The sequence below is a fragment of the Rattus rattus genome, chromosome 13, assembly GCF_011064425.1.
Source record: "Rattus rattus isolate New Zealand chromosome 13, Rrattus_CSIRO_v1, whole genome shotgun sequence".
Classification (NCBI taxonomy): domain Eukaryota; kingdom Metazoa; phylum Chordata; class Mammalia; order Rodentia; family Muridae; genus Rattus; species Rattus rattus.
This window is the reverse complement of record NC_046166.1, coordinates 3,858,896-3,872,092: the sequence shown is the minus strand read 5'-3', so window position 1 is coordinate 3,872,092 and position 13,197 is coordinate 3,858,896. Positions and strand designations below refer to the sequence as shown.

The 13,197-nt window shown below is 41.8% G+C and overlaps 1 protein-coding gene across 18 annotated transcripts in view; it reads right to left on the bottom strand.

Annotated features, from left to right (window-relative positions):
* Positions 1–13,197, bottom strand: part of Erc2 (ELKS/RAB6-interacting/CAST family member 2) — an 883,982-nt gene that overhangs the window by 355,249 nt on the left and 515,536 nt on the right. For all 18 annotated transcript variants that reach the window (XR_004389747.1, XM_032918652.1, XM_032918651.1 and 15 more), the window contains one exon: positions 11,889–12,049. Coding sequence is in view for 17 of the 18 variants with exons in the window: in XM_032918652.1 (XP_032774543.1) it covers positions 11,889–12,049 (161 nt within the window). In the remaining variant the exon portion in view is untranslated. The remainder of the gene's footprint in view (positions 1–11,888; positions 12,050–13,197) is intronic.

The following is a 13,197-nucleotide window of genomic DNA, read 5'->3' as shown; positions in this document are numbered from 1 at the left end:
CATGGCACCATGCCCAGCCAGACACTGTGTCCTTCCATAGAAAATATGCAGTAGCTAGCTACTTGTGAAATGTGCAGGAGAATAATGAAGAGACCATCATCCAAAGGGGATGGAGCCTCAAAACCTGTCACAGAAAGAGAAGGGGAGCTGAGTACTTCCACATGAAGTAGGTTTATTCTGCGGCCTGGAGAGTAGCAGGGAGAACAGGACATAAGAGTAGCCTTAGACACTCAGGGTTCTGAAGGAAATCATTTCCATGTCAAATGGAGAAGACCCAAAGAACACAAGCATAAAGCTATAAAAGTATAGTACAACTGGAGGCAAACTTTTTAAAAGGTACAGTTGGTTTACTAACTGGAGGATGCATCTCTCTGACTGTTGATACAGACTTATTAAGACCCATGACGTAGAAAATTTGGGTTGATAGATATGTATGTGTTTCTCTGTGAGCATCTATATGTACATCTGTCTCTGTCTGCAAGTATTCACTTGATCCCAGAACCCTACAGAGGATGTGTTATCATTGTATACTCAGCCAAGGTCATACAGTAAGAAGAATAAACACAGGGCCAAAATTGAAATTCAGGCCGTTCATTCCTGCTCCCCAAACTCCAGTTATATTATCCTTGTCTGTGAAACTTTATCACTCCAGGAGCCAGGCAGAAGCTAAGTACTCCTTTCCTGAATGGTTACCAAGAATTAAAGAAGGCCACTAGATGAAATAAGCTGAATACCATGAAGACCCATTTCTATGGTGACCCCTCATTCTTACTATGCATGGTCTGGCTCAATCCATCTGGGAATTGGAACTCCCCAGGTATTCTGTTCTGTAAAAGACTCCAGCCTTAGCATGTCCCACTCTTCCTGGGATATCTTTACCTTTTTAACAAAATAATTTTTATCCACTTTTAGTGTATAAGTATTTTGCCTGCATGTATGTCTGTATACCACATGGGAGCCCGGTATCCTCAAAGGACAGAAAAGAACATCAGAGCTCCTGGAACTGAAATCACAGATAGTTGTGAGCTTCCATGTGAATGCTGGGAATCAGACCTGGATCTTCTGAAAGAGTGGCCCATGCTCTTAACCACTGAGGCATCTCTCCAGTTCCTTTTCTTTTAACTTCTGCCGTAGCCTCCAATACAATGCTTCCAAATTCTTGACCCATCTGTAATGCTTTCTGGAGCCATTCTCCTTTACTGCAAACAGATTTGAAAACTGTACACCCCACCCCACCCCCAATTCTGGTTCAGCTAAAAGAAACCACATGGTTACCTGTCTATGGATTATTTGGCTATCAAAGCCATTCCATGATCTCTCTTCAGTCATTGAAGGACTGCCAAGGTTGTGGACATAAAGTAATCAAGACTAGAGTATAATCCCAACAATCAGAGATGATATCTCTCTGGATCAGCATCTAGTAGAGTAGGAGGTCTGAGTCATTGCTCCAAAACTGATGAATGACTTACTAGATAATGTGATGTCACCATGATCATTAATAAGAAACAAGACAAGGGCTGAGCAGGCATGTTCTCATGCTGCTTGATTTAGTAGCTTAATATCAATCAGTGTGGCATGGATATGATCTGCATCTCACTCTCCAAAGTAACGCTTCTCTTCCTCCTCACTTGGGCGCAAAGGCTGTTACCAACCAACAATTCATACTGACAAACTTTGAAAATCCTGTTATCATTTGCTCAAGAAGCAAAAAGGAAAATAAAATGAGAAATAAACCAAATATCAATAAAAGTCCTTCTCTTCTTCAGGCATGCAGAAAAATACTAGTAGTTCGTAGGAATAAAGAAGAGGTGAAAATATGTCAATCCTAAGAATACTATTTAGGTATAAGTCTAGGAGAACAGGGCCATGGATTAAGGAATGAATCCTGTGACATAAATCTTTCTGGTTCCTTCATATGAGATTACCAAATGCTTCATTTTGTTGTTCTATAACATTCCTAAAAAGTAGAAGCCTTTCACATTAGGTCCCTGGCCTTCCAACATTACGGAGAAAGTCCTTCATTAGATTTCTCCTCCACATTAAAGTGTTTGTAATTTGTTGTACGAGTGTTTATCTGAAAAATAATGTTTATACTCAAGTATTTATGGATAAAATGATATAATGGCTGGTATTTACTTCAAAATAATCCACTCAAGGGGTGGAGCTTGGCAAGGAGGCAATTTCTGAAGTTAGACAGAGGGCATCTGGGACTTCTTTTTGCTTTTATGGGTAATTGACATTAGAGGAAGATTTTGCAATAATTTACTCAAGCCCAATTGGGCCACCAATAAGGAAAGAGAAGTTTCTCCCAGGAACACACTCCACTCCATTGAACAGAGGTGCCTTCTATCTCCAACAGAAGAAAAACTCCAACTTATCAGTATGAGGTTGATGGCTATGCCTTACCCAGGGGCTTTGGATATACTGTGGAAGGCAGGGTCTTGTGATGCTTTAAAATGTCTGACTTAGTAGAAATTGCTAAAACTAACTTTTAAATATAAGCATTTGATAAATTTAACTTTCCAAAGAGGACTTTCACCTTGAAACACACCCTCCCCCTTCTATAAGCTTTGCCCCTTCATCTGCTTTTCCACTTGACATGGCTCAATGCTATGTCTGCATGATATTCTTATAGCCCCACCCACTTCTCCTTCACTGTGTGTTGACCTGTGCTAGAAGCTGAATTGTTCTTCGATTAGACAACTGTTGACCAGATATTTACACTACACCTTTAGGATGCTCCCTTGCATTCCACCTCAAGAACGTCTCCCTTTCAGACAATCAACTTAGAGAGGGAGACAGAACAACAGAGGCTTCACCTGGGACACTGCAGAGGCAGCTGCTGTTTTCCCTGTTCCTGACAGAAGATGGCTCTCAGACCCTCAGCTAGACATCTTTCTAAGGTAGGGGCTGCGGGAATGATTTATGCCGAAGGGTAATCTGAAGGCTATTCATTTTAAGAAATAGCAGTTTCTGTTTTAAAGTTCTGACTTTAACATTAAGCAACCTGTTTTTCTTCCTCAATTTATTTAATATGTGAAATGTAAGCCTTTTTAAACAATACTTTCTTAAACCATTCAAACAAATGTCATGTACTTGACCCTGATACCACAGCTTTTCCCACTGTGTCCCTCTGAATTCTGGAGGAAACAGAACTCACCACACATTTCCAATGAGCAGACATCAGTGAAGAAGAGGTGCACAGTGGGAATAAAACAGATAAAAATGCTGAAGCACTGAGATACTAGCAACAATGGGCAGTCATTGCCAGGGCCTGGTGTCTAGAAGCCTGGATGAATGCTGGTGACAGAACCTGCAGCCAGAGAGGGAAGCCCTAGGCCAGGGATATGCCTCAGGGCAAATTAACAGTAGCCCTTTCTTTTGCATCCTTCCTTGGCGTGTGGAGCTTCCTGGTTTTCCCAACTCCAACTAGCAAGGAATCCAAGGGATATTCCCCCACAGGGCTGGCTTCTAGGAGAACAACAGAGAGAGGGAAAGCAGAGAGCAAGTGCCACCTCTATGTGGCCTTCAAACACAGTATGTGGTATTAGTAACTCAGTCTCTAAAGGCTTGGCTCTGATTCCTATACCAGTTCCACTGAGGATTATTGTGGTGAGCTAGTCTATAACACCAAGACGGCAAGCCAGAATCAGGAGGTCAAGTTCATCTACACAAGCCTTCATGATACCACACCTTCTGGACCTAATCATGATCCTGAGTAAGTCAAATGCCCTATAAGGCCCTCTTGGCTAAAAGTCAGATAACAGACTCTATAAAGCTTTTTCCTTTCCCTTATATTATGAAACACCAGTGTCATTAAGCAGCGACTGCTCATGGGTTTCTCAAGCTTAGTATCATGAGTGTCTTGGGTTGTATACTAGCCCAAGCCTTGTAGGACAAATTCCTGGTTCCTACCTACTAGATACCAGTAGAAGCTTCCCTCCGTGTGACAACCAAAACTGTCTCTAGACCTTGCCATATATTCCAGAGAGGTAAAAATCATCGGAAGATCCACCTATCAATGAGGTGATCTGAGTCTGAGATAGATAGCATAGATTGATATATGGATGGATGGAGTATGCTGGGGCTGGCCCTGCTATCCAAGTCCATGACACTCACAGTTCTGGTCCCTTGGTGGCTGTGTGGTGTCCCTGTCCTGTTTTACCTTAGGGGATTATATTGGACTGTATCTCCTGTAAGCTTTAAGCTAGACTGCTCAGATTTCTGCCAAAACAATGCTGCTCTCAGTAGAAGAAAATGCCTTTTTGGGGAGGCTGGAAGACTCACATAAGTCTCTTTCTCGTTTTGAATGGGTGACCTTCCTTAAACCCCACAGACTGCTGATAGATAGAGATAGCAAGAAGTAGAGTGCTTGGAACTGCTTAAGTCCTACAATTCCCAAGCATTCTGATTATTTAACTGCTGATTATGATTATTTAAGCTGAAAGCCTACACTATTCTAACTCAGAAAATGTTTGTATTTCCATTAAAAACCACCAGGCCAATGGCCCTTTTGATTGACACTTTTCACTATTAAAACTATATACACTGCGTGTTTCCATCTAAAGGACACGGTGCCCCTTACTTTATTTTAAGATAAGGAGCTGACTTGAAAGGTTTCCTTCAGCTCACTCCTTTCCAGTCCCCTCATTCCCCTGTTACTGTAGCCTATTGCCCCTGCTCTCCTGACACTAGCATGAAGAACCGTCTATCTGAAAACTGGTCCCTTCATCTATATGACACGCATATAACATCATACAAATATCTCTTGCTGAGTTTAACTTTATTGCCTAAATCACAGAACAGTACTTTTCCCCAGGCTGGTTTGATTCTCTGAAGGCATTTTAATCATATTGCACATTACCTCATTGTGGAAATGAGGGAAGGCTTTTGATCCTATGTGACACACAGTTTAATCCTTTTCAGTTCTTTGGCTGTATTGTTTTGAGGGTCATCATTTTTTACTTTGTTCATTCATTTCATATCTACACAGTGTTGTGGGGTAAAGGCAATGCACAACATGCAGGGGAAGTCCAGGCTACTCTTGCCTATAGGAGTTGCAATGGTGGACCAAAATGTGAACATTTTTTTAGTTCATCGTAGAAAAGACAAAGAAGAGTCTGACAATTCCTGATTGATTCATGTTCTGGGTCATTTTGTGATTTATGGATAATGCTGGAAGGAATGTTTGAGATCATATTGTATCCCACAAGAAACACACACACACACACACACACACACACACACACACACACACACACGTGCGCATGCGGAAAGGGGATGGAAGACAAAGAGACAGACAGAGAGAGAGAGAGAGACAGACAGACAGACAAATGGACAGACAGACATGAAGGCAGGCAAAGACTGTATGGGTCAGGAATGTCTGAAGGGAACTTGCAAAGATGCTTATACTGTGGTAAGGAGGCTTAGCAGTTGGTCTACTTTTGTTTTCCTTTTCTGTAATGAATTCTAAGTTTCCCAAAGCTACTTTGCTTTCCTTCCTTAATTTGCTTTCCATGGTGTTAGCTGTTCGTAGATCTATGCACACAAAGACTGCATCTTCCTGCTTGTGGAGGTGAGAAGTATGACCATGTGACTTAAAACTCTGGTGAGGGAACCAGTCCTCCCTGCATCAGATTATGTGGAAGATGTGGTCTCTGAAGAGAACCTTTGCCCAGAGTCTTTCTATACCTTAAAATAACACTTAGGGGGTTGGGGATTTGGCTCAGTGGTAGAGCGCTTGCCTAGCAACCGCAAGGCCCTGGGTTCGGTCCCCAGCTCCGAAAAAAAGAAAAAAACAAAAAAAAAAAGAAAAAAAGAAAAAAACAAAATAACACTTAGGAGAAGGCCTAGCATGCAGAACAGCAGATGCAACTATTTTCTGAAAGAGCTGTTCACTGACTCAGATGTCTGGGCAGATATATGTAACCCAGAGACCAGGCAAGTTCCTTCCCTTCCCTTCCTTCTGCTGGCTGGAATGTGGGTTGGAGACTTAGAAATGAGGCCAGAGGTCCAGCTCTGTGAGGTAATGGCCAAATGCCGAGAGTAGCAAGGCTTCCAGGCAGAAGACACTACTCAAATGACCTGCTAGAAGGTGGAGTTTTCTGTTCCTTACATTGGAAGCTTACTAGAACATTCTACTCTTGCAAGGTTATTTTTTCTACATTTTTACTCCCATACGGTAAATTTGATAGACAATGAGCGTGTTGCCTTCTGTTATGGGGATTATGCTACCAATTGCAGAATTAAGAGTGGGAAACAGAAATTATGAATGGCAACTAATTGTCCTTAATGTCACCACCTTTAGCACAAACAAAAATCCATTCTGAAGGAGCCATTCTTCACAACATCTATTCCCCACTTCTGTGCTGTCTTATATCTCCACATGTGACTTTGGTAGCAACAACAAACTCTCTGAGTGTCCCATAGAACACCAATGCCTTTCAAAACTGGGCAGACTTTCTAGGACATTCCAGCACGCATGGAGCCATAATGCTTAATATATTTTAAACTGGAATCTATGTTTTTCTCAATAACTAATTGCTTACAGAATAAACTATATTGTGGTTTAAAAGAAGAAAATGTTTAAATAGATAAAGTTAGATTATAATCTGAAGATAAGATTAGTACGTATGTGTCATGAATGAATTAATAGAAAAATATTGCACACTTATAAGCTTGAAATTACTTTTTCATACATAAGAATCCCATCCAATTCTCATAACACCTCTGGGAAATAGTACAGCCCCTGGCAACTAAGTTTATCAATTTTAAGTAATGGCTGCCTTCAAAACTCCTCTCCCAGACTCCATTTATCCTGTGCAAATTGCCAGGCACTTAGAATTCCTCCCTAAAGAAATGTGATTTGTCTTTTCTCATGATGGCATGGAGTGGAGAATAAATTGATTTTATCATATTCTGCACGTAGCCTCTGCTTTGAAGGGCACTTACCTAATGAGTGGCTCTCTCAGAAAGGAGCTCAGATCAAAGGGGCCAACAGGATGATGTTGTAGCTTGAGCTGCTGCCTTACCCCATGGGAATGTACTAAAAGAACTCAGTGTATACAAAGGCTTGCAAGACAATCTGGAGGAGACGTCGAAAATCTAACAGTACCCAGGAAGTGAAGATCACAAAAATCATCAGATGGGTTAAAATGAGGTTAACATAAAACTTCTACACAGGTATAGGAAAACATCAGCAAAACGCCAAAAGGCATACTTCAAATTATGGAACCGTTAAGTACTTATTAAAGCAGTTTTTATGACTTAGGATTTTATAAGAGAAAAACATCAGCTGCTGTCTGCCCGACAACAGGCTAACCCGTGTGAGAAAATGCACAAGCAGAGCAGTGCCTCACAACCCTCACTCCTTTTAGCTCTCAAATATATTTGATGTATTTAGATATCAAATTCACCGGCCACAAATTAAATAACCGAACTTGGTTACTGGAATATAAGGTTATTAAGCCATATTTAAAACCAAACTTAGAAAGTTCTTAGTATTCTTTTAATAAAATTCTCCTTAAACAAGAGCAAATAGTACAAAGATGACATATTATTAAATGTCTAGCAAAAGCTTTTAGATGTTTATAAGTAAGTCAATATTCTTATACACAGGGAAAGGTGATGGTGTCTTCTTGAATGGAAGTACATGATCAGGAAATGTCCGTTTTCTCCAGTATCCGAATGATGGCCAGCAGTTAGGATACAAACCAAGAAAAATCGAACTGAAGGAGCATTGGGGAAGAGCACGATGTGAAATGAGTCCAGAGCTCTGCCTCCTTTCTACTAAGCATATCCCCACTTCCTGCAATACTCCAGAAATATACACAGCATTGCTCCTTGTCTTTCTGCGTCCCAGATAATAATGTCCTTACATTTGGAAACGGCTTTGTAGGTGAGTTAACAAACACCTTTGAAGTAGCATAATAAGCTACTGCTGTTCATTCTTTCCTTCACTCACTGGGCTGAGTGCAAGCTTGACAAAGTCAGGCAGCACTTCTGTTTCCACCTTGCAGTCGAGGCTCAGCGAGAAGCTGCGGGTTTTGTTCATTGGTAATTTAACCAGTTCCCTCTTTGATTCCACAAGTGCTTAATGGTTCCCAATACACCACCTCAAAAGGAACTCTTTGTGTAAAATTACAGCATGAAAAATCTTTCGGTTAGAAGAACCAGACAGCGTTTTCTCCTAATTCTTATCTAAATCTAAGGGAACAGTCTCTATCTACACCAAAGTAGCATATCAGGGGAAAACAAAGGCCAGCGTGATATTTCTCAAGATGATATAATGCGCACACATACAAAAAAAGTACTTAAAAATGAAATAACTGGGAACTGGAGAGGTGATTCTGACATTAAGAGGGTTTCCTCCTCTTCCAGATTTCTGTTCCCAGAACTCAGGCCTAGTGGCTCCCAATTTCCAGTAATTCCAGCCCCAGGGAATCCCTTTGTACATGTGTGACATGCCTGCAGGCACACACACACACACACACACACACACACACACACACACCCCTCTACAAAACATGAAATAGCCAAGAGTAACTGGCTACCAAAGGAAGGACCAGAGACTCTTGTGAGGGTGTCAGGCTCTACCTATGACAACCTGAACTGTGCTATCAATAACTAAATGGTCGAGATGACAAGAAGCCAATTTATCCTGTTTGTCCCTGTTATTGTTTACAGCTTCATGTCAATCTTTATTACGCCCCCAACCCCAAACATAAAAAAAAGCAAGTGGCAGAATTCTTATCAAAGCTTCCACATGTTAGCAAAACATTGGTACCAAAATAAATCAGTAAATACATTAAGTAATTAAAAATAGCATGATTCTATCTTTGTGATATATAAAGTATTCATACTTAGAAAGCAAAAGAAATGTGTTATAAGAGATAAAGGACAACTTAATTTTCCTGAAAGAAAAAGAAGGCACACTTGTAGAGGTGTACAGCAGAGTGGCCTCAGTGAGTCTCTACATTAAGGCCATAGGTGATATATGATCCATGGTGTCCCTTTATGTTTTCTTTTATTTTCCTCTACAACGAACAATATTACTTACCAAATACACAAAAGGCCATCTCACCTATGGCTGACACTCAGATCAGTATAATACAGAAAGAGAGAGGAGGTGGAGAGAGAGAAAGGACACATTTAAAACAAACAAACAAAACCCAACAACAGAACAGGAATGGGAAGACACACTCCTGCAAGTCTGTGCCACACGACCTGCTACCTTCCGAGCCCGTGGCGGCTACTGAGAATGGCCTGTCCCAGGGCCTGGTGAACTCTTCATTGGCAATTGCGTGGACAAGAGTCTGCTTATGCAAGCTGGGAGAGTAGAGCCAGCTCCCTTCCAATTCTAAGACTACATACCATTTGGTTTTGCAATGAATCTAACAGACACACCTCTCGGTTTTAAAAGCCCAATGTTAGATTTCAAAGTGCTTTCACATATGTCGTTTTATATTAGTCTTCTTCCAGTTACTTTCTTTTTATCCTGACCTTAGCACACTTCCATAAAGCAGGCTGGGCAGGCATCGCTACCTCCATGGTAATGAAGAGAAAACGGAGGCAGCCAGAAAGGGATCTCCCTTCATCGCCTGGTATGAGAAAAGAATGTCTTCATCTTTTCTCAGTGCCCTATCCTTATTCCCTCTAGGGCTGCATGGTGACTATCTTCCTACCGGGTTAAATATGAGTACCAGTTAGATGGCAGCCCAAGCCTTAGCACAGCGTGGGCAACAAGCATCAATAGCAAGAACACATCTGATTGTTCTCAGCAACCTGAACAGGGCTCAGTCAACGTCGTGTAGCAATGTACCAATTACCAGCTTAAAAATCACGATAGATAAAACCGGTTGCTTAACTTGATGAACCTAGTTGGGAACCTCAGTCAGTACGCTTGTCCCATACCTTATTATGTCTCCTGAGTCCTAAGGAAGAGATCCGTAAGTTGGTCTTCTTCCCGCTGAGTTAAATAACGAATTAGGTTCACATTGGGCTTAATGAAGTAGGACTTTGTCTCTTTTACCGACAGAATTAACAGAAGAATTCTGTCTTTCTTTTGCAGTGCCAGCAGATTAAACACTTCAGAAATAATGCCGCAAGTCACCAAAAGAGGCCTTAGGTAGGTGCTATCTGAAGTCATGAAATTCAGTGGGAAAACACACACGTGGAAATGGTTTCTATGTTTTAGAAAAATAAATCCCATTTTAGATAAATGGTCCTCCTCACGAAGACCCTTAACCACATGACATGACGCTCACTGGCCAACAGAGCCTCTGTAGATACATCTCACTTTCTCTGAGCCCTGTGCTCTGCTCACAACTACCCCCTTGCATGTTCTTAGAAGAGGAAGCAGAAGGGTCAGATGGTCAAAGGCAGCTCCCTGTCAGTTAAACTCTTCTAGTCGATACTCCTACTCCTGTTCTCAAAAATTATGAGAGTGCATGCTCTTTCTATGAACAAGAACCAAAAGAGAAGCTCTTATAATGGCAAACTGTATTATTACAGATGTAGCACTAACACGGGAGCCTGGAGGGAGAGGAACAATAAGGCTGTCTGACAGAAGTGGGATGTGTCTGTCTGTGGCCAGTGGATCAAACGCATTTGTGTGGTCACAACGTTAGTGCGGTCACTACCATTACCACACTACGGAGCACACGGATGACAGGGATGCCTGAAATGCTCACCTTCTCGCTACACAAGACTCTGTCTACCGTCTCGTGTGCTCACTTGCCCAACAGTAAGAAAGCACCTGCCAGACACTCAGCTCTGCTGATGGCAACATGATTTCAGCAGAGTCTCAGGCAGGCAGAAGTTCCAGACCTGGTAAAATCCGCCCAAGGCTCCATGGGAGAATGAGGTAGGAGGAAGGGAGCCTGAAAGAAAGACGTTGCTTTAATCCTGGCCAGGTGGCCTTAAGCAAATTATTTGAATCTCTCAGAGTCTCAGTTCCCTGGCTTCTAAATGATGTATAATAATATCTGTTTTTATTATATCATCTTTTATTAGACAAAATGCTAGTTTATATGAGTTTATATGTAAGGAAAAAAAAACCTGACTTGTTCTTTGGTCTTGGAGAAACTGAGGTAGTTGAAGAGACATGAAAGCTTTATTCTCATTTATTAAGCCCTTCGAAATATTTCATTCCATATTTTCCATGATCTAAGCTTTCTCAGTTTAATGTTAACCATGTGTAAGACTTGCTGGGTCACCATGAGGTCACTCTAACATACCTAGCCACCAATTTCAAAGTCTGTGTTACTGGCTTAAGATGCCACTATTATGTATGCTTCCCCTTATTATGGGAGGGAGCGGGATTTAAATTATCTCTCACTGGTTGTTTAATTTAAGTATTTATAGAAATGCTATTTCTTGACTAGTTCGTTAGCAAATCCGTTGCGATGATTATTCAATAGTCATTTAATAGTTGTCCTTCCTGTCTTCCTCCATGGTGATCTGCCAAATCTAAGTCCTGTTCCCTTGACACTATGAAAACCAGTACAAGCCAGGCACTGGAGAAGACCGAAGATAACAATCAGTAAACTCATGGTTCCTCAGCAAAGCTCCCACGGACAGGCAAGCAGCACTCAAACTACCACTGTGCTTAACAAGGCCTCAGTCTCTGCTGCCTCAGACCTCGGCAGTAGATCTGTCAATTCACAGAACACAGACACACTCAGTCCAATGCCGGGTGTACAGTCCCAGTGTAAGGGATGTTGGAAAAAGGTGCGCAATGAGCTACCAAAGCAATAGTTAAAAAAAAATAGTAATATCTCAAACATCACCCATTTTCTCTGCACTTTCCTTCTTGTTTCCACCCCCTCCCTTTCCCTACCACCCAAGTGAGGTGACAGAGGACCAGGGGAGCAGAAACGGGTACTCACTTCATCTCCAAGATCTCCTCTAGCTGTTTCCTCCTCTCCATCCGGAGATTGGCTAGGTGTGCTTCCTTCTCAGCCAATGATTGCTGGGTAGAGGCGAGGCGTGCTTTGGTGGCGTCCAGTTCCTGTCTGGTCTTCTCCAAGGCATTCATCAGCTCCTCGATCTGAAAGGCACACGGAAGCTCGAGTGTCATCTCTTCTTTACTCAGACCCAAGGAACATCTTGTTATGAAAGGCGCAAGGACTATGGGGCTTTTGCAACTGCACACAAATAGAGCTCATTTGTTCTCTGCCTTTGGTGAAAACACAGCTTTCAAACACAAGAAATCCCTCAACTCCCCAAGGTCTATTTAACTGGATTGACCAATGATCTTTATAGATAGTACTCAACATGTCTATTAGAAGTGGATGCTTAACCCACTTTCAACCTGTGGTTAATAATCTCAGGTACTCCCTCCCGGCTGGAGAAAAGTAGACACGGATACACTTTGGCTGGCACTATACACTTTAATGTGTAGGCCTCAGAGTGCTTTGACAGAAAGCTAATCAAGTGTTTCAGATCCGTTCATGTTCTAACCTATCAAAACCTTGTTTTGCCAAAGGAATTTGATGTCCACAGAGCCTCGGGAGCCTTTCTCACCTCACTTCCCTGACTTAAAATCAGGAAGCAGGGTTTGGCCAAAGGTAAACAGAGTTCTGGCCACAAAGGGTTCAAGTTTGGTTTGCCCCTGAAGTTTGAGAGGGTTCTACACTTGAAATAAATGACATGTAACTTTTATAGAGTGCTAATACACCATAGAAACAAGCCAGACTATCAAATATCTATCGTTTTCAGCCAGGTCTCCCCAAATTGAACCAAGGATCTCTGAGACAAGGCCTAACCCTCTCCAAACCATTGGGGGCTTTTAAATCCAACACACAACAAAGAGGCTTGGCGTTTATGGTCATGTTCCAGAGACTTCCATGAAGAAAGCTGGTAAAATGTCATTCCCTGTACAGATATAGTCTACATGCACCCCGCTGATTCAAAAATCATGCTCCAGGAAGTTTCTAGATTCCAGGGCCCATGTGTGGATTTCCAAGACTCTCTCTCTCCAGCTGAACTTGGCAGCACAGGCTCATCCATCACTAAAGTCAACAGAAAACCCTTCATAATGTGTCAATGACATGTGAGGTCCCAATTCATAAAGACTTGCTGCACAATTTCTGCAGTTTTACATGGACTTCATTCAGAATAAGCATTAGAGTTCCTGTCTGAGGTAAATTACATGCTTTTAAGGTTCAGAACACCTTCCATCTTGTCCCGATTCAT